The sequence below is a fragment of the Lutra lutra genome, chromosome 6 (genome assembly GCF_902655055.1).
Source record: "Lutra lutra chromosome 6, mLutLut1.2, whole genome shotgun sequence".
Taxonomy (NCBI): Eukaryota; Metazoa; Chordata; class Mammalia; order Carnivora; family Mustelidae; genus Lutra; species Lutra lutra.
In genome coordinates, this window is record NC_062283.1 from 71,143,918 (window position 1) to 71,166,484 (window position 22,567).

The following is a 22,567-nucleotide window of genomic DNA, read 5'->3' on the forward strand; positions in this document are numbered from 1 at the left end:
ACTTTAAAGATGTATATTATACAGTCGGTTAAGTGTTTGCTCTGGTCATGATCCCAGGATCCTGGGATCGAGTCCCACATTGGGCCACTTGCTCTGTGGGGAGCCTGCTTCTTCTCTGCCTGCCACTCCCCCTGCTTGTGTTCACTCATGCTCTCTCTCTCTCTCTCTCTCTAACAAATAAATAAATAAATAAAATCTTTAAAAAAAAAAGATGTATATTATAAACTCTACAGCAACCACTATTATAACTCAATAAAGAGTTATAGCTAATAAAGCCAACAAAGGACATAAAGGGAATTAAAAAAATACTCAACCAATTCAAGAGGAAAAAAAGGGAACAACACAGATGGGACAATTAGAAAACAGCAAGACAGGAGATTTAAAATCAAACGTTATCAATAATCACAAAATGTAAATGGTCTAAATACTAAATAGCCCAATTAAAAAGCAGAACTGTCAGAATGGATAAAAAGAAAGATTCAACTACATGCTAGCTACAAAAACAAAAAACAAAATATAATGATACAGGGGCGCCTGGGTGGCTCAGTGGGTTAAAAAGCCTCTGCCTTCGGCTCAGGTCATGATCTCAGGGTCCTGGGATCAAGCCCCACATCACATCGGGCCCTCTGCTCAGCAGGGAGCCTGCTTCCCCCTCTCCCTCTGCCTGCCTCTCTGCCTACTTGTGACTGTCTGTCAAATAAATAAATAAAGTCTTAAAATATAAGTAAATAAATATAATGATATAGTTACAAAGTTACAGATACAGATACAAAGATTCTTCAAAGCTTACTCCTAAAACCAATTTGGATCTAGAAGACTTATAATTGCTGATTATTTTTTCTTAAGTGAAGTACAATTGACATATAACATTGTATTAGGTGCAGGTGTGTAACAATGATTGCATATAACATACTGATGTGTATATACTGTGAAATGATCTCCTCAGTAAGTCTAGTTAATGTCATCTTATTATATTTCTTGAACATTTATGCAAGTGTTCCATTTCTTTTTAAGTAAATTTTGTTATTCCTTTAAAATTATTCATTTTCTTTTATCTTTTCAGATTTATTGATACACGTTTATACCAATGATTTAAAACCGCTTTCTATAATTCTATAATTTCTATAATTACATCACTTTTTATTCCTAATATTTTGAGTCTTTTTCTTTTTCCTTAATTAGCAGAACCAGAGATTTATCCATTTGATTAATTTCTGCCCTTAGTTTTATTATTTCCTTTGTTCTCTTTTACATTAACTCTTCCTTTACTGGCCTTCTTAAGTTATTTAAAACACTGTCTTTCCTCCTTTCCTTCCTTACTCTTCCCTACTTAAGAAGAAAAAGACATGAGAAATGGTGATAGAGTCAAACATATTATATTTGCAGTCCTAGTAGAAACAGAAATACAATATTAGAAGAGATAAAGACCAAGAATTTTCCAAAACTGATGAAAAACATCAAACTGGAATCAAGAAGTACTTCAATCCCCAAGAATACCAAATAAGATGAAAACCATACGTAGGCCCATTATAGAAAAACTGCTGAGAACAAATGGAAAAAATGACTAAATCCAAAAAATAATATGAGTGAATTTAATCTGGTAGCAATAAGACTTGTGGATGACTTTTTAAGAGAAACCATAGACAACAGAATAATATCTTCAGAGTGCTGAAAGAAAATAATTGCCAGTCGGGAAGTACGTATCAGCCAAAAATATCTTTTACAAACAAAGGTGACATTCACAGTAGAAAAAAGATGAAAACAACCTAAATGTCCATCTACCGATAAATGGATAAAGAAAAATGTCATATATATACATACGACATATATATGTCATTGGGAAGGGAAGGGAAGGGAAGGGAAGGGAAGGAAAAATAAAAGAAAGATGAGAGCTGGAGAAGCTTCTGGGTACCCATCAAGTCCCAGCCATTCCTTTTGCCTGGAATTGACTAGAACAGATGGTGAGGTCCTGACCAGAATGGGGACTGTCACTACAACATAACAAGAAAGGAAATAAGTAGACTACCCAACACATATTACATTTATAAATTAGAAAATAGGTTTAAAAAATTAAATCAAAACTGAAAAATCAAGGAGCTGCTACAAAACTTGTATTACTAAAGGAAATACTGGACCTAGCTAGAACTGCAGTGATCCTGTCCCTGATCCCAGTGAACAAATAAGAACATGTACAAATTCAGTCTCTAGCTGAGAAAATACAAAAAAGCAATAGCATGTATCTTTTGAGATAGGTTTAGAGGAGGTTCCTTTTGAGAAGGTTCCTTTTCTTTTCTAATTAAATTTGGTTTATGAAAAAAGTTGCCATTGTCAGTTTTAGTATCATTAATGGCTTTTAAAGCCATTATGGATACTACCACCAAATGAATTATGCTCAATAGCCATCTTAAATAATTTATCAGAAATTGTTATCAAAGAGACATCCCTCATGCATTACCAAATAAAAAGAGAGAGGGGTCTGAAATAAAGTCACAGGTGGCCAAAGGTCTAGGGTGGGAAAAGAAAGACCAAGAGATTTTATTCTTTTTAATTTTCCATGTATTTCTTTTTTCCTAAACTATTTCAAAAGAGGGCACATAAAAGGAAAAACTTACAACCATGTGGAAATTTTCCCCCTATTCCATTAATTCACATTTTTTAACCACTTCTAGTCTATAAACAAGGGATAAAACACACTTTTGAAGAACCTACCTCCTCACCCTTAGCTTTCAGAATCAGCTTTCACCCATTTGGGGACAATACAAAATATGGCCCTGGGCTTTACTTTTGAAATGTACTTCTAAATATACTTTGTATTTTTAATTTGATGGAAAGAGGATGATCGTATTAATTTTTCTTGGACTAGTCAGAATTTTCAATTTCTTCAAAGGTGGGCCTGCCAAACAAAGTTAAGTGCATTAGCCTCAAAATACTCCCAAGGTATATTAAAAGGATTCTTATGCATTTATCTACAATCTTAAGATTCTGCAAATAATGAAGAATCAATAATAAAGAATAATAAAGAAACAGCCTTTGTTCTTGGTTCCTGGGAAGAAGACTCTAAATCCTTGGGAGTGTTTGTTTATTCATGAGCCCCCTGAAAGACACATGCGTTTATGCTAAGAGATGACTCATGGGCCCTAGATACAAACTTTAGGATGGGGACTGTTCACCAGAAAGCCGACCACAGAACTAGAGCCTTGTGATTTTGAGCCAGTCCAACCACCAGGGAAAGAAGGAGCCTGGAGACTGAGTTCAATCATGTGGCCAATGATCTGATCAATCATGCCTACGCAATGAAACTCCAATGAAAATTCTGGGAACTAGCCAGATTTGTAGTTAGTTGCTTAGAAGTGTGGTTGACCTGGAGATGCCACCTTCAAACTGGCATCAGAAGTTACATAGTCTTGTTGGGGACTATGTGCCCTTAAAGCTGTGGAGTCTGATGCTAACTTAGGGTATTTACTGTTAAAACTGAATTGCAGTACAGTAGATGGGACTGAAACAGAATACACATGATTCTTAGAACAACACAGGTTTGAACTGCATAGATCCACTTACATGCAGATTTTCCCAATAAATACAGTATAATACTATGAAATGTATTTTTGCTTCCTTATGGTTTTCTTAACATTTTCTTTTCTCTGATTTGCTGTAAGAGTACAATATATAATACTACAACACACAACACAAGCATTCATTGACTATGTCATCAGTAAGGCTTCGGGTCAACAGCAGGCTGTTAGTACTTAAGTTTTGGGAAGTCAACAGTTATACATGGATTTTCAACTGTGCAGGGGGGGTCAGGATCCCTAACCCCGACGTTGCTTCATGATCAACTGTGGATTTAGAAATTAATTCTAAAGTACTATATGCCTAGGTATAAACAACCAAAATAACTCACCTAGAAATGAACTATTGAAATTATATTTAAATGCTCAAATCGGCTGATAAAGATAATCAAATCTCACTTCAACACCTGTGATGAAAATATTCTTGCATCATGAAGTTCTTCTCAAAGTAAAAGGCATGTACCATAAGTTGCAATGAACAAAATCTCATGTTAATTGATCAAAATCCATAAGACTGGGATTTCAGTAATTTTTAATAACCATGGTATGTACATCTCAGCTTTGCTTTGAGAAATCTGATCAAAAATCTTAGCTTATAAAGCAGATGAATTAGAAGGACATTATGAATTCAATAAAAAAGTATCCACACTATACCAAAGAATGCATTACTGATTTTAAAAGCTTACTAGTACAATTACAATAGATTTCACTTTCATATGCAATTGAAGAAGAAACATATATACTGCAAATTGCAAGTAATAACAAAATGAGAATTCCTCCCTAGACTGCCAGTGTCATTTACTAATGGCAATAATTTACTGTATCATTGCAGAAGGTTTAACGGTTTCCTCTCTGCATCAGTCTCAAGTGCACTGACTTACTCCTAAATTTTAGCTGATCAATCCAGTAGCAAAAGCTAAGCAATCACAAAGTGCAAACCATCAGAAGAACTATTACTACCAGTAACAGCACAGGCTAACCAGCAACCTTAACCTTTTTTCCATTAAAATGAAGCTATTTCTCTTGAGTGAATGCTGGTTGAATATCTGTTATGAGTAATGAAATGTTTAAAAAACAGTCTTTTCTGTGAGGGGGCTCAGAGTCCACTGAGGAGAGGCAAGCACAGAAACATAGCTATTATTTACAAACGATGTATATGTGGCCACTGCTTGCTAATGGTGTCTATGCATCAGGCCATATTAGGGCTTTTACATACCTTCATCCAATTAATTCTCATGCTCTAAAACTAGGCATGAGAAGGGCACTGCGTAGATGAATGAGACTGGATAAAGAACTGCAAAACTGAGAAACTTGAATTATTTTGGATTATTTCCTTAGTATTCTTCTGCAGTATAAGAAGTTTGGAAATATATATTTTTAATAGAGTACGTTGATACTTACATACATTTCTAACTATCCTAGACTGATTATTTGTGCCCCCCAACAAATTTATATATTACATTCTAATGCCCAGTGTGGTGATATAAGGCGGATGGAGGCCTATGGGAGGTGATTAGGTCAGGAGGGTAGAGTCCTCATGAATAGGATTAGTGTCTTTATAAAAGAGGCCCCAAGGAACTCCCTTGCCCCTTTTAGTGAGGTTACAGCAAGAAAACAGCCATCTATGAAACAGGAAGAAGACCCTCACTAGACAAAAAATCTGCTGGTGCCTTGATCTTGGATTTCTCAGTCTCCATAACTGGGAGAATTAAAATTCTGCTGTTTATAAGTCACCCAGCCTATGGTATTTTATTATAGCAGCCCAAATGAACTAAGACACCTATTAACTTATACCAAATGGAATGGTAATTATAGTGGTGTTCAAAGAAATAATAAAAGCCAATTAATTCTAACTGAGGGAGAATGCATCCATATTAATAAAATTTTGAATTTTAGTCTGTTTAAAGAAAGTATTAATTTCAAGTATGTATTGATAAATGTATGTATTAATTTCAAGTATGATTCAAGTGAATTAAATTGTAGGTGTAAAATATATATCCATTTGGTCCTAAATCCACATATAAAATTCACTTGTACTAGAAATAGCTAATTTTTTTAAATTTTAAATTATTTTTAAAAAATTTTAAGATTTTATTTATTTATTTGACAGACAGAGATCACAAGCAGGCAGAGAGGCAGGCAGAGGGGGGGGGGGAAGCAGGCTCCCTGCTGAGCATAGAGCCCTAAGTGGGGCTCAATCCCAGGACCCTAGGAGTACCACCTGAGCCAAAGGCAGAAGCTTTAACCCACTGAGCCACCCAGGCGCCCCTTAAATTATTTATTAGCAATTTCAAGTATAACAACTAAAACTGGAATAAGTGTTTATTTTCTATTAATAAAAATGAATTTTGACAAAAATGGACTCTGTCTTCCCCTCCCTCCCACCCCTCTGTGATAAAAGCTTTCCAATATTGTCAGGAGCTTTCAGATGCACATTAAATTAAAGAATATAATGAGGTTTAAGTAGCTGGGGTACAGGATAGTATTTGATTTGCAAGATCACCCAAAGCTGTACTGTCATACCAAAGTTGACCAAGTGAATTTAAAAAAAAAGGAAAAAAAAATTACATGCATGAGGACATATATTTGCTTGATCTGCTGGCTCAGCGCCAAGTATTTAATTTGCTTCTCCAAAGACATTAATCTTTAAAAGTATGACTCTGGGAAATTCATGCCACTAAAAACCCACTGACAGTGAAGTGTGCTTTGACTTTATCTTGCCCAGTAAAAATTTATCCAACAGAAGCTAAGATAACATCTACAGGTGTTCCCTCTTTGCTTCTGCCAGTCACCTGCATGGTCACTCCATCTGCTAAGGCCACCCTGGACCTCAGCAATAAGTCATAGCCATCTCTGTATACACTTGCCAGATAGAGGGAATGGGAATTCTTGTTCTCAGGTACGTTGTCCAACCTCTCACAGGCTGCATGCCCAGAAATGTGATGTTGTTGTTGATAGCCTCTTCAAGAGTTTTCATAGAACTGAGGGCAAAATTCTCCTCTTTCTCAAATATATCTCCGACCTCTTCCCAGGCAGCAGCAAAATTAAGCTTTAGTACTTTCTGAACGTGATCAGACACAGTCACTTCAAGATCTGCCAGCATGTACCCATCATCATAGCCCTCCTCAGCCAGAACCCCAGTGTCAGGGTCGCAGTCCCGGACCGTGAACTTCATGGTGCAGCTAAAGGTGGCTGCAACTGTGGTCGAATCATCATCAGGCAGGTGAACCAAACTGTTACATATTCCTGGCTGATTGTAAGCGAGGCTGGGGGCTGGGATGCAACACAGTACCTCAAGGAATCCAACGGCTCCACCTGCACGGTCCCTTTCTACAGCAGCTGGTCGTTAAGAGTATTGGTGCAGTCAAACTGGAACACGATGTGATTGGTAAACATGTGCTTGATACAAGGAACAAAATATTCCGTCTCTGCTTCTGTAAGTTGAACAGGATCAGAAGACTTGAACAAGGGTCCCAGATCCATAAACTCAGGAATGGCAGCCAATTGTTCTTGGAAAATGTCTTGCCTGGAAGGAGCCAACTTCTTTGGCTTACTGGCCCCAAGTGTAAGTTCTGCTTTCTGCTCAAAGACACGAGCCATAGCAAGAGGAAAAGACTTCATGTCAAAGGGCTTCTCTGAAGGCTCCAGTGTGTACTGGTAGAGGGCTTTCTCCATCCCTGGCACTGAGATGGTGAGGCCGTTGAAGATGTACGTAGCATTCAGTGCCATCTACCTCTCCTGTAGCACATTCAAGTAGAAAGCAGCCCTGTCCCGAACCTCATCGTCCATGTCCATCATACATCTCTGTAGGAGTACTAGGACGTTTGGGAGAAGATTCTCATTTTGAGCCCAGATTTAGCCAAAGCACTCATAGCAGCAGCTCTGACAGCCTCATTCTCCAGTACAACCCTATTAAAAATAAAGCAGATATACTTGGAGGGGACAGGCGTTTTGGGGCCCTCTTTGCCCAGCAAGTGCAGAATCTTAGTAGTCAGAACAGTGTGTTCACAGTCCTCAATGAATTCACAAAGGCGGGCTAGACCTGCTTCTTTACCCTCAGGGTTCTCTTCCACAATGCTGATTATGCAGTCCACAACGGCCCACTTATATTCAAAGCCTCCATCATCTCAGAGCATGTTGGAGAGGAAAGTGATCATGACACTGTGCTTTTGAGGGTATTTCTGACAGAGAGCGCTAATTACCTGCACAACCATCACCCTGAACTCATCTGAGATTTCAGACACAAAAGAAGATAGCTGCTTCATGAGCCTGTCCACACTGCTCTCACTCCGTTTTGGGGAGTGTAGTAATGGCCAGACTAGCAGTGCTTCTGTTTGAGTCTGTGATCAAGTTTTCTAGGTCCAGACTGCAGGCGATAACAGCAGAGGGGTGCTTCACTGCCGCCTTGTTCAAGGTCCTCACAGCTGCGTATCTCAACGCTGGCTTAGGAGAGCTACAGAAAAGTTTAAGAATTGAAATGGCAGGTGCCAACTCCCTTGCAGTACAGTTAGGAAGATGGATGATAGCTGATGCAGCTTCATAAATAACCATTTCATGTTTATTTCACAAGCAGCTCTCAATGAAATCAAAGAGTGGACTTTCATGGCCCTCTTCATTTTCTTTTAGTAAGCAACTGGCAATTCGGATCAGCATGCAGTAAGCAAACTGTGATTTGAGACCAGATTTAGTAAATTTACTCAACATCTTAGAAACAGCAAGGCGATCCTTCTTTTCAAGGTGATACAGGACTCCCAATGCATGGTACTGGACCATAATGTTGTTGCTGGAAGCAGCTTCTTGGGCTTTGTTGACCCAGTGCTTAAGCACATCATGGCTTATCTTCATCATGTGTAAGTAAGACACCAGTGTGGAGCATGTATCTCTCGATGGCCTGCAACATTATTCCATTAGTGATTCTGCAGAGAGCCCTAATGGCTGGGTCTCGGTACACATCTTTCTTTCCAGTCATGTCCTTAGTCAGAAGTTCCGTAAATTAGAAATGCAACGCGGGTCTCAGGGGATAACATCAAGGTATTGGCAGGGTTACATTCTTTTCTGGAGGCTGTAGGGTCTGAATCCATTTCCTTGCCTTTTCCAACTGCCAGAGACCACCCACATTCCTTGGCTCATGACCCCCCTCCTCCAGCAACATCACTTCTGTGACCTGCTTCCATCGTCCCATCTCTTCACTGCAAAATAGCTAATATTTTTAAATAGCTTTTTCATAAAATTAATCACATATCTTCTAGAATCTTCATTCATTTATCAAGTATGCAAGTGATGCCAGAGAGGCAGAGCCTCAAGAGGCAGGGCCTCAGGCCCACTGCCAGGAGGCTTCTTGATTTTGTGTGAGAAAGAATTCAAGGGCAAGCCATTTAGGGAAAGGGGCAAAGATTTATTAAGTACAGAAATAAGAAGGCTTCTACTTCACAAAGTAGTGGTCTCTCCTCCCAGGTGAGCATGAAGAAACCCCGCCCCCGCCCCACCTCTCACGAAGGGTTTTTGTTTGTTTGTTTTTAAAGATTTTATTTATTTATTTGACAGAGAGAGAGAAAGCAAGAGAGTGAACACAAGCAGGGGGAGTGGGAGAGGAAGAAGCAGGCTCCCCACTGAGCAGGGAGCTCAATGCTGGGCTCTATCCCATGACCCTCGAATCACAACCTGAGCAAGGCAGACGCTTAACCAACTGAGCCACTCAAATGCTACTCCAGTAGGTCCTGCTTAATACTGGTAAATATTTAAACAAAATCTTTCAAAATTTTGACTCTTAAATACATTTAAATGTTTGAATTAAGATCTAATTTCAATACTAAAATGTCTACTACCTTATGCCATATAAGCATATGAAAATAAGCAATAACTAACATTAAGAAAAAAAATACCTCCTCAAATGATTTCCCCATTACCATGATATACAAGTTTAACTATCCCTAAAGTATACATAAATTATGTAGAACCAATATACATCAAGGATAATATAATTAAGTAATATTAACCTTTATTGCTCAAAATAATCAGAAGACTGTCTATTAAGAATAAAAAAAATTTTTTCGAAGCCTCAGTACTCAAAAATACAAAATTTTTGGCCTGTCCCCCAAAATTTCTAAAACGTTTACCTGTAAGTCATTTAATTTTAAACATTCATGATGTTCATAGTTTTTGCATCTTCAGATCTACCATACATTAAAGTATTAGCACTTTAAAGTAATTTTCTAATTTGATAGTTTCCAAGTGTAAAACACAAAGATACACCTTGTATCTTTGATAATTCATTAGCATTGCAACTAACTTTCTACATGTATAAAGACATAAAGGAGTTTCCAAATGAGTTACTCTAATGTAAACAGGAGGGTGGTAGAAAACAGAAAGATGGACCAACAGACCAACCCTGTTCTCACAGAGGTTCACAGAGGTTTGTAGAGGGGGTGAGATGAGGGAGGGACAGACATGAGATATCACTGTATTTGTAAGATGATATTTCTTAAACTCTAAGTAGTGGATACAAAGGTTTTTTTTTTTCATAATCTACATTTCTGTATGCCTAAAATATTTAGTAATAAAAAAAAAACAGACTCACCGATCAATTACAATTTCTTTTTGCCTTAGCAGTCCTTCTTTTATTTTCAGCACTGATTCCCATTTACTGAAATCCTGATAGCCAGAAGGTGAATAACTTGGACGAGACAATCCAGTCAAAACCTGCACAAATATATTTATACTATTAGTATACTTAAAATGTTTAAAAGGAATATTTCAACAGTATCTAATACTTCCCCCAATGATTTTCATTAAAAACAGAGAACTCTCCCTTTGATTTTTTTTTTTTAAGATTTTATTTATTTTTTTGATAGAGAGAAATCACAAGTAGGCAGAGAGGCAAGCAGAGAGAGAGAGAGGAGGAAGCAGGCTCCCTGCAGAGCAGAGAGCCTGATGTGGGGCTCAATCCCAGGACCCTGGGATCATGACCTGAGCTGAAGGGAGAGGCTTAACCCACTGAGCCACCCAGGCGCCCCTGATTTTTTTTTTTTAAAGACTGTCTGAAATCATACTTGTGAATACAACATAACTCGGAAGAATTTCAAGGAAGTGAAGTAAAAGTACAAGTCTAATAACTGGTGACAATAGAATATTTAATCTGGTTTATTTTAACACTATAAATAAGATCTTATTCTCATTATCTTGTGGAAACTTTCAGGAAATAAGAGATTAAACACTCACTGCTTAAGGAAGAAGTACAATAAGAAAATGTGCCATGGTTAGTCTAGACAAACATTATATGAAAGGTTTCCACAAGGAAATAAAAATTAGTACCTGTAGCATACAGACTTCAAATTGTCACCTATCACATCAGATTTATTTACATTAAACTTTCAAAAGCAAAAATACTTTCACAAAATAGTAAACATATTTATAGAAAACAGGACTTAAACAGGTATAATCTGGTTGGGTGATTACTGGCCTCCAGTATAAATTACATAATTTAGAAAAAATGTGCTTAGAATTTAAGAGAAATTTCAAATATTTAAGAGAAATCAACACTGATAAAAACCAATATGGCAGTTATCCTCAAATTCCTATGATTGAAACAAAAAAGAGAACCTTAATATACTAGTAGCCATAGTTTGAATTTTATCTCCTCAAAAAAGATATGTTCAAGTACTAACCCCTAAGTACCTCAAGATGTAACCTTCTTTGGGAACAGGGTCTTTACAGACATAGTCAAGTTAAGATGAAGTCACTGGGGTGGGCCCTAATCCAATATGACTGGTGTCCTATGTAAAGGTGAAATTTGAACACAAGTACACACAGAAGACTGTAAAGAGATACAGAGAGAACACCATCTGAAGACGAAAGCAGAGATAGCAGTGATGCATCTACACACCAAGCAACACAGAAGATTGTCAGGAAACCACTAGCAACTCAGCATGGAATAGAAGATTCTTCTTCACAGGCTTCAGAAGAAACCAACTGAGCCAACACCTTGATTTTGGACTTCTAACTTCCAGAACCGTGAGACAATAAATTTCTGTTGTGTAAGCTACCCAAGTTTGTATCCTTTGTTATGGCAGCTGCAGAAAACTAATACAACTGGTAAATCCAATACCAAGGAATAAATCCAATACAAGGAATAAATTCCTTGGCAAGCTAAATAATTCCACAGAAACACTCCAAAGCAACTTTAGGAAAATTCAAATGTGCAGTGATATTTTTATCCTTTGTTTTCCAAAGACGCTACTGGCAAGACTTACTTCCGAATAAACCATTAATTTTGTGACACCAACTAGTCCTAGATTAACCCTTTAAATTATTATTTTCAAGTAATACCAAGACAAGATGTTTTAGGCAGCAGACAGACAAAACAAGATGAACAGACTGGGGAGGACAGAAACCAGGAGATAACAGGATACACAGCTTTGTCATATGGGCAGATATTTGGAGTTTAAGTGACATATGGTTACAAGGGGCAGGTTAGTCTGAATTTCATTCTTTCCTTTGCCTAACATACAACCCAGACTAATATTCAGCCATATGCCCTAGTAGAGATATGTTAGTTGTGACAATACTAAAGTGTTTTTAATGTGGTTGCTAATTAGCTGTTGCCCAAACCCCTGGAAGGTTCTCTAGTATCCAACAAATCAAGAGTTTTTGGCATTAAAAGGGGTTTTCAAGATGCTCCATCCATAAATGGCATCCTTTCTGATTACTTGGTTCCCTACACTGCACTAGTCAACCTTCCAAAATGTTTCCATCTCAACCCTACCTACCAGCTTATAATTAATTAGTTGGCAGAACTGAATAGGTTTGAATCCTAGGCACTCCAACAAAAGAGCATGTTATCTTAAGTATCCCACTGTGTCCACTATGGCCTAAATAAGGTATTCACAAAATTTCGTATCATCACAAGGGCTGAAAACATTTTTTTAAAGATTTTACTTATTTGAGAGAGAGAAAATGAGAGACAGAGCATGAGTGGAGGGGGAGGGGCAGAGAAAGAGAGGGAGAAACAGAATTCCCCCTAAGCCGAGAGTCTGATACAGGGCTCGAGCCCCAGGTCCGCAAGACCATGAACTTGAGCCAAAGGTAGATGTTTAACTGACTGAGCCACCCAGGCACCCCTGAAAATATTTTTGAAAATAACTGCTCTTAGGAGCTGAGAGAGGATTCAGCACCATAAATATTGCTGATTCTATGAGACAGTCTCTACTTACTGAAACTCCAAGTTATTTAATGACTATCAATTTAGTGGGTAAGTCACTTAATGAAATTTATTTTGTCAAGTTATAACTCAAGCATTTATTCATTAAAACTAGTAAAAGCTAAGCAAAATAAAAGACCATATCAACAATTTCAAAACTCATTGTAAGATTTGGAAATTATCAGAATGATTTGGTAAACCATTTGTGCTAGAATTTATAATACCAAATATTTCCATTTATTTGGTGCCTAAAAGTGAATACACACACACACACACACACACACACACACACACACACACACACACACATAATATATATATACACATACACACTGAGTTATCTATTGTCTCCTCTTCCAAAGATCTAAAAAAGGTTCCTCTATTTCTAAGTATCACATATCAGGAATGACTGATACCATAATATCTGAAGCTATGTTTTACCTCCTGTATCTTTTGCCTATTTCAATAAGACAAGTGCCCACAACTCAAAAAAGTCAACAAAAACAACATCAACAAAAAGTGCCCAAGCAACACATGATGAACTTGTGAAGAAAACATTAACTTTTCTACTCTTCATAAGTCATCTGCTAAAGAATTTCCCCACAGCAGACAACCTCTTAAGGAGAAGCCTTCTCTTGTTTTGAAACACTTGTTGGCATCAAGAAAGAGAGAGTAAAGGGGAAGAAAAGGAGGTTTTTCAAGAGAAAAGCAAATAACGATTCCACTTGGGTGTATAGCACTGGAATCACTTGCAGAATGCACTGCTAAAGTACCTGCCAGATACTTCTATGAATATACATAAAACAAAATATGAAAATTTATTCATCTGATTTGTAGCTCCCTTGACCTACACCCTTTGGAAAACAAATCAAAATTGTGCTATGAAACTGAGCGAAGAGGAATAAAGAAAATGAGGAAAAGAAAGCCTTCCCCTGTAAATAAGATGCTCTAATACTTAAAAAAAAAAAAAAAGTACTGAAAGTTAGTAAATACGAAAAGTTCCCATCACAAGAAAAAAATTTTTTTGTAGTTTTGTATGGTGACAGATGGTAACTAGACATAGTGGTGATCATTTCACAGCATTTACAAATACCAAATCATTGTGTTACAAACCTAAAACTAGTATAATATTAAATGTTAATTATACCTTAATTTTTTAAAAATGTAATGTACAAAGAATTACCTAGATAAGTAGCATGATAGTCTTCCTTATTAAGTTTCAATCCTATTTGTAAAAACAGTTTATTTATTTATTTTTTAATTTAAATTTTATTTTTTTTAAACATATAATATATTTTTATCCCCAGGGGTACAGGTCTGTGAATCGCCAGGTTTACACATTTCACAGCACTCACCATAGCACATACCTTCCCCAATGTCCATAACCCCACCCCCCTCTTCCAACCCTCCTCCCCCCATCAACCCTCAGTTTGTTTTGTGCGATTAAGAGTCACTTAAGGTTTGTCTCCCTCCCAATCCCATCTTGTTTCATTTACTCTTCTCCTACCCCTTAACCCCCCATGTTGCATCTTCTCTCCCTCATATCAGGGAGATCATATGATAGTTGTCTTTCTCCGATTGACTTATTTCGCTAAGCATGATACCCTCTAGTTCCATCCATGTCATCGCAAATGGCAAGATTTCATTTCTTTTGATGGCTGCATAGTATTCCATTGTGTATATATACCACATCTTCTTTATCCATTCATCTGTTGATGGACATCTAGGTTCTTTCCATAGTTTGACTATTGTAGATATTGCTGCTATAAACATTTGGGTGCACGTGACCCTTCGGATCACTACGTTTGTATCTTTAGGGTAAATACCCAGCAGTGCAATTGCTGGGTCATAGGGTATTCTATTTTCAACATTTTGAGGAACCTCCATGCTGTTTTCCAGAGTGGTTGCACCAGCTTGCATTCCCACCAACAGTGTAGGAGGGTTCCCCTTTCTCCGCATCCTCGCCAGCATCTGTCATTTCCTGACTTGTTAATTTTAGCCATTCTGACTGGTGTGAGGTGATATCTCATGGTGGTTTTGATTTGTATTTCCCTGATGCCGAGTGATATGGAGCACTTTTTCATGTGTCTGTTGGCCATCTGGATGTCTTCTTTGCAGAAATGTCTGTTCATGTCCTCTGCCCATTTCTTGATTGGATTATTTGTTCCTTGGGTGTTGAGTTTGCTAAGTTCTTTATAGATTTTGGACACTGCCCTCTATCTGATATGTCGTTTGCAAATATCTTCTCCCATTCTGTCAGTTGTCTTTTGGTTTTGTTTACTGTTTCCTTTGCTGTGCAAAAGCTTTTGATCTTGATAAAATCCCAATAGTTCATTTTTGCCCTTGCTTCCCTTGCCTTTGGCGATGTTCCTAGGAAGATGTTGCTGCGGCTGAGGTCGAAGAGGTTGCTGCCTGTGTTCTCCTCAAGGATTTTGATGGATTCCTTTCTCACATTGAGATCCTTCATCCATTTTGAGTCTATTTTCGTGTGTGGTGTAAGGAAATGATCCAATTTCATTTTTCTGCATTTGGCTGTCCAATTTTCCCAACACCATTTATTGAAGAGGCTGTCTTTGTTCCATTGGACATTCTTTCCTGCTTTGTCGAAGATGAGTTGACCATAGAGTTGAGGGTCTATTTCTGGGCTATTCTGTTCCATTGATCTATGTGTCTGTTTTTGTGCCAGTACCATGCTGTCTTGATGATGACAACTTTGTAATAGAGCTTGAAGTCCGGAATTGTGATGCCACCAACTTTGGCTTTCTTTTTCAATATTCCTTTGGCTATTCGAGGTCTTTTCTGGTTCCATATAAATTTTAGGATTATTTGTTCCATTTCTTTGAAAAAAAAATGGATGGTACTTTGATAGGAATTGCATTAAATGGGTAGATTGCTTTAGGTAGCATAGACATTTTCACAATATTTATTCTTCCAATCCAGGAGCATGGAACATTTTTCCATTTCTTTGTGTCTTCCTCAATTTCTTTCATGAGTACTTTATAGTTTTCTGTGTATAGATTCTTAGTCTCTTTGGTTAGGTTTATTCCTAGGTATCTTATAGTTTTGGGTGCAATTGTAAATGGGATGGACTCCTTAATTTCTCTTTCTTCTGTCTTGCTGTTGGTGTAGAGAAATGCAACTGATTTCTGTGCATTGATTTTATATCCTGACACTTTACTGAATTCCTGTACAAGCTCTAGCAGTTTTGGAGTGGAGTCTTTTGGGTTTTCCACATATAGTATCATATCATCTGCAAAGAGTGATAGTTTGACTTCTTCTTTGCTGATATGGATACCTTTAATTTCCTTTTGTTGTCTGATTGCTGAGGCTAGGACTTCTAGTACTATGTTGAATAGCAGTGGTGATAACGGACATCCCTGTCGTGTTCCTGACCTTAGTGGAAAAGCTTTCAGTTTTTCTCCATTGAGAATGATATTTGCGGTGGGTTTTTCATAGATGGCTTTGATAATATTGAGGTATGTGCCCTCTATCCCTACGCTTTGAAGAGTTTTGATCAGGAAGGGATGCTGTACTTTGTCAAATGCTTTTTCAGCATCTATGGAGAGTATCATATGGTTCTTGTTCTTTCTTTTATTAATGTGTTGTATCACATTGATTGATTTGCGGATGTTGAACCAACCTTGCAGCCCTGGAATAAATCCCACTTGATCGTGGTGAATAATCCTTTTAATGTACTGTTGAATCCTATTGGCTAGTATTTTGGTGAGAATTTTTGCATCTGTGTTCATCAAGGATATTGGTCTATAGTTCTCTTTTTTGATGGGATCCTTGTCTGGTTTTGGGATCAAGGTGATGCTGGCCTCATAAAATGAGTTTGGAAGTTTTCCTTCTATTTCTATTTTTTGGAACAGTTTCAGGAGAATAGGAATTAGTTCTTTAAATGTTTGGTAGAATTCCCCCGGGAAGCCGTCTGGCCCTGGGCTTTTGTTTGTTTGGAGATTTTTGATGACTGTTTCAATCTCCTTACTGGTTATGGGTCTGTTCAGGCTTTCTATTTCTTTCTGGTTCAGTTGTGGTAGTTTATATGTCTCTAGGAATACATCCATTTCTTCCAGATTGTCAAATTTGTTGGCTTAGAGTTGCTGATAGTATGTTCTTATAATTGTCTGTACTTTGGTGTTTGTTGTGATCTCTCCTCTTTCATTCATGATTTTATTTATTTGGGTCCTTTCTCTTTTCTTTTTGATATATCTGGCCAGGGGTTTATCAATCTTATTATTTCTTCCAAAGAACCAGCTCCTAGTTTCGTTGATTTGTTCTATTGTTTTTTTGGTTTCTATTTCATTGATTTCTGCTCTGATTTTTATGATTTCTCTTCTCCTGTTGGGTTTAGGCTTTCTTTCTTGTTCTTTCTCCAGCTCTTTAGGTGTAGGGTTAGGTTGTGTACCTGAGACCTTTCTTGTTTCTTGAGAAAGGCTTGTACCGCTATATATTTTCCTCTCAGGACTGCCTTTCTTGTGTCCCACAGATTTTGAACCGTTGTGTTTTCATTATCATTTGTTTCCATGAATTTTTTCAATTCTTCTTTAATTTCCTGGTTGACCCATTCATTCTTTAGAAGGAAGCTGTTTAGTCTCCATGTATTTGGGTTCTTTCCAAATTTCCTCTTGTGATTGAGTTCTAGCTTCAGAGCGTGTGGTCTGAAAATATGCAGGGAATGATCCCAAACTTTTGATGCCGGTTGAGACTTGATTTAGGACCAAGAATGTGATCTATTCTGGAGAATGTTCCATGTGCACTAGAGAAGAATGTGTATTCTGTTGCTTTGGGATGAAATGTTCTGAATATATCTGTGATGTCCATCTGGTCCAGTGTGTCATTTAAGGCCTTGATTTCCTGGTTGATCTTTTGCTTGGATGATCTGTCCATTTCAGTGAGGGGAGTATTAAAGTCCCCTACGATTATTGTATTATTGTTGATGTGTTTCTTTGATTTTGTTATTAACTGGTTTATATAGTTGGCTGCTCCCACGTTAGGGGCATAGATATTTAAAATTGTTAGATCTTCTAGTTGGACAGATCCTTTGAGTATGATAATAGTGTCCTTCCTCATCTCTTATTATAGTCTTTGGCTTAAAATCTAATTGATCTGATATAAGGATTGCCACTCCTGCTTTCTTCTGATGTCCATTAGCATGGTAAATTCTTTTCCACCCCCTCACTTTAAATCTCGAGGTGTCTTCGGGTTTAAAATGCATTTCTTGTAGGCAACATATAGATGGGTTTTGTTTTTTTATCCATTCTGATACCCTGTGTCTTTTGATTGGGGCATTTAGCCCATTAACATTCAGGGTAAGTATTGAGAGATATGAATTTAGGGCCATTGTACTGCCTGTAAGGTGACTGTTATTGTATATTGTCTCTGTTCCTTTCTGATCTACTACTTTTAGGGTCTCTCTTTGCTTAGAGGACCCCTTTCAATATTTCCTGTAGAGCTGGTTTGGTGTTTGCAAATTCTTTCAGTTTTTGTTTGTCCTGGAAGCTTTTAATCTCTCCTTCTATTTTCAATGATAGCCTAGCTGGATATAGTATTCTTGGCTGCATGTTTTTCTCGTTTAGTGCTCTGAATATATCATGCCAGCTCTTTCTGGCCTGCCAGGTCTCTGTGGATAAGTCTGCTGCCAATCTAATATTTTTACCATTGTATGTTACAGACTCCTTTCCAGGGCTGCTTTCAGGATTTTCTTTTGTCACTAAGACTTGTAAATTTTACTATTAGGTGACGGGGTGTGGACCTCTTCTTATTGATTTTGAGGGGGGTTCTCTGAACTTCCTGGATTTTGATGCTTGTTCCCTTTGCCACATTGGGGAAATTCTCTCCAATAATTCTCTCCAATATACCTTTTGCTCCCCTCTCTGTTTCCTCTTCTTCTGGAATCCCAATTATTCTAATGTTGTTTCGTCTTATGGTGTCACTTATCTCTCAAATTCTCCCCTCATGGTCCAGTAGCTGTTTGTCCCTCTTTTGCTCATCTTCTTTATTCTCTGTCATTTGGTCTTCTATATCGCTAATTCTTTCTTCTGCCTCATTTATCCTAGCAGTGAGAGCCTCCATTTTTGATTGCACCTCATTAATAGCTTTTTTGATTTCAACTTGGTTAGATTTTAGTTCTTTTATTTCTCCAGAAAGGGCTTTTATGTCTCCCGAGAGGGTTTCTCTAATATCTTCCATGCCTTTTTCGAGCCCGGCTAGAACCTTGAGAATCGTCATTCTGAACTCTTGATCTGACATATTACCAATGTCTGTATTGATTACGTCCCTAGCCTTTGGTACTGCCTCTTGTTCTTTTTTTTGTGGTGAATTTTTCTGCCTTGTCATTTTGTCCAGATAAGAGTATATGAAGGAGCGAGTAAAATACTAGAAGGATGGCAACAACCCCAGGAAAATATGCTTTAACCAAATCAGAAGAGATCCCAAATCATGAGGGGGGAGAAAGGAGATTAAAAAGAGGTTCAGAAAGACAAAAAAAAAAAAAAAAAAAAAGAAAGAAACAATTAAAAGAAGAAAATGAATAAAGAAAAAATATAAAAAGGAAAAAATATATTAGAGAAACTAGTTAAAAAACGTTAAAAAAGAAAAGGGTAAAAGTTGTAAAAAATTTAGCAGAAGAAGAGGAAAAAAATTGAAAAAGGAAAAAAAAAATTAACTGCAAGGCTAAAGAATCATGGGGAGAAAGCCATGAGCTCCAGCCTTGCTTTCTCCTCCTCTGGAATTCCGCTGCTCTCCTTAGTATTAAAACTGCACTCCTTCGTAGGTGAACTTGGTCCTGGCTGGATTTCTTGTTGCTCTTCTGGGGGAGGGGCCTGTTGTAGTGATTCTAAAGCGTCTTTGCCCCAGGCGGAGTTGCACCGCCCTTACCCGGGGCCGGGCTGAGTAATCCGCTCGGGTTCGCTTTCGGGAGCTTTTGTTCCCTGAGCGCTTTCCGTAGAGTTCCGGAGGACGGGAATGAAGATGGCAGCCTCCCGGTCTCCGGCCCGGAGGAGCCGAGAGCCCGGGGCCCCACTCCTCAGTGCGCCCTCAGAAAACAGCGCCCAATGACTCCCGTCACCCTGGCCTCCAGCCGCACTCCGAGCTGACTGAGCCTGTGACCGGTTCAAGGCAACCCTGAGCTTAGAGCTCACTCCTCGGCTCTGTCTCTGTAGCCGGCTTCCCCGTTCTAATACCTGTTAACTCTGCGACACTCAGACGCCCCCGATCCTTCTGTGACCCTGCGGGACCTGAGGCCACGCTGACCCCGCGCGGGCTTCACCCCGGTTAAGCCTCTGGAGCGATGTCCCTCAGCGGAACAGACTATTAAAAGTCCTGATTTTGTGCTCCGTTGCTCCGCCGCTTGCCGGGAGCCGGCCCCTCCCCCCGCGGTCTATCTTCCCGTCGCTTTGGATTCACTTCTCCGCCAGTCCTACCTTGCAGAAAGTGGTTGATTTTCTGTTTCTAGAATTGCTGTTCTTCTTCTCTTCGATCTCCCGTTGGATTTGTAGGTGTTTGCAATCTTTAGATAAGCTATCTAGCTGAATCTAACTACCTGAAGTAGTCTCAGCCTGCTACTTCTCTGCCATCTTGACTCCTCTCCCCGTAAAAACAGTTTAAAAAGGAGAACACAAAATCTGACACACAACCAAATACTGTAGGTGTAAAAGTAATTTTTAAATTTTTTATAACTGCCCACCACTAAAAATGACAATTATGGAGACATTTTCTCATCTAAGGCTTTTATAATAAGGCCATATTATTATGTAATAAAGCTATATAGACAAAATTATAAAATGCAACTTGAAATAGATATTTAAGAGATTTTTTTTAAAAATTATATTTTAAATTCTCAACTAGCAAAGCAGTGACCATACCTTTTTGACCTTGCACACAATATAAACAATGTTATACTACTAAAGAAGCACAGAAAGGGAACAATTGTGAAAACATATTTTTATTATAACTTACAGCAGTTCAGACTTTTGGTTTTCCTTTTTAAGATTTTATTTATTTGAGAGAATGAGAGCAGGAGCAGGAGTGGGGGGCGGGGTGGGTGGCAGAAGCAGATTCCCTGCTTAGCAAGAAACCCTACATGATGAGACGGGGCTGGCAGAGCTCAATTCTAGGATCCTTGACCCCAGGATCATGACCTGAACCAAAGCCGGACACCTAACTGCCTGAGACACCAAGGTGTCCCATTTCAGAGGGTTATTCTTCAAAAACTGCCAATATAATGTGTCAGCAAATGTTAACAGCTTCCTCCCCTTTATTTACAAAACAGGAACTATCCTCTCCTAATTACATTTTGATAAACTGAAGATAACTTAAGAAATCCTATTAGTATCAATTATCATTAGTTTCCAAGCATTGGACCCAAAAGCAGCTGGGATGAGGGTTTTCCCCCTGACAGTGACACAATAGGAACCATGAGAATATATAAACGCACACTTAATAGTTCTGGATAGCATTATCTTAGCTTTAGAACATTATTAACATATGCACAAAAAGAAAGGTAGCCAAGTGAAATTGCTTTAAAACATTCACAGTGAAAGTTATTGAAAAATCAAGCCCAAGATAAAAATTAATATTTTCTTTTACTGTGGATTGGGAGTTAATGTGGTTTGCAGACTACGCTCTTGCACAATACTGGCTAGCATGAACAAAAGAGAAGCAGGAATGGCAGTATCATTCTTGGATGTCATAAAATTCTAGCCAAAAAAGAATCCTTTAGATAAATTAAATAAAAATTTTTAAATGAGAAAGTTTTATACTCGTAAAAAGCAACATTCACCAAGAAGATAAAACAGACACAATAAACCTCCTATGAAGAAAAACTATTAAAAAATAAATGGGTGCCTAGCTGGCGCAGTTGCAGGAATGTGTGACTCTTGATCTCAGGGTCATGAGTTCGAGCTCCATGCTGGGTGTAGAAATTACTTAAATAAATAAAACCTTAAAAACATGAACAAATGAATCTGCATCACAGTAAAGACTGTAGTATGTCTTTTTGAAATAGAAAAACTAGGTAGAGCAGAGATTGGCAAATCCAGTTCACCATCTTTTTTTTGTATGCAAACTAAAAATGGTGTCATTTCATATCTCTTCATCACTTTGGCACTATCTTATATCTGCAAATAACCCAGAGATAAAAGACTAGATGAAGTAAATGGTGTACACCACGAATGCAATAACAGAACATGCCACCCCAAATATGGCTGCAAGGATTCTGGACAGGCAACCCCAAAATATGCCCCTTTGACACATTATTTTGAGCCACAGGCACTTGAAAAACAGCAAATGTTGGGAAAGGCTTTTTTTTTTTTTTAAGATTTTTATTTATTTATTTGACAGAGAAAGACACAGCGAGAGAGGGAACACAAGCAGGGAGAGTGGGAGAGGGAGAAGCAGGCTTCCTGCCAAGCAGGGAGCCTGATGCGGGGCTCAATCCAGGACTCCGGGATCATGACTTGAGCCGAAGGCAGATGTCTAACGACTGAGCCACCCCAGCCCCCGAGAGAGGCTTTCTCCAAACTCCATTTATCTGCCTAAAGAACCTCAACTGTCATAAATTCCCTCCCTGGAAATTTCATCAACAAGGGAGGACTGACACTCATCACAGAAGAGGAGACTTGTAATCGATGCTGCACTCAGACAAACATTGTCACAGACTATCATATCTCCCATCTATTCTTCTAAGGACCCATCTATCTTTCCTAAAATTCATTTCCTCTCCCCTTAGAGGCCTACATCCTACTCCCCAACTTTCCCCATTAATATGATTTTTAATCCTGGATTGTAATCTGCCTCTTAA

The 22,567-nt window shown here is 38.2% G+C and overlaps 1 protein-coding gene and 1 pseudogene across 5 annotated transcripts in view; both read right to left on the reverse strand.

Moving 5' to 3' along the window:
* CEP85L (centrosomal protein 85 like) overlaps positions 1–22,567 on the reverse strand; it is a 223,684-nt gene that overhangs the window by 66,860 nt on the left and 134,257 nt on the right. For all 5 annotated transcript variants that reach the window (XM_047732071.1, XM_047732070.1, XM_047732072.1 and 2 more), the window contains one exon: positions 10,147–10,268. In XM_047732071.1, the coding sequence (XP_047588027.1) occupies positions 10,147–10,268 (122 nt within the window). The remainder of the gene's footprint in view (positions 1–10,146; positions 10,269–22,567) is intronic.
* On the reverse strand, positions 5,986–8,545 carry LOC125101728 (coatomer subunit gamma-2-like; annotated as a pseudogene).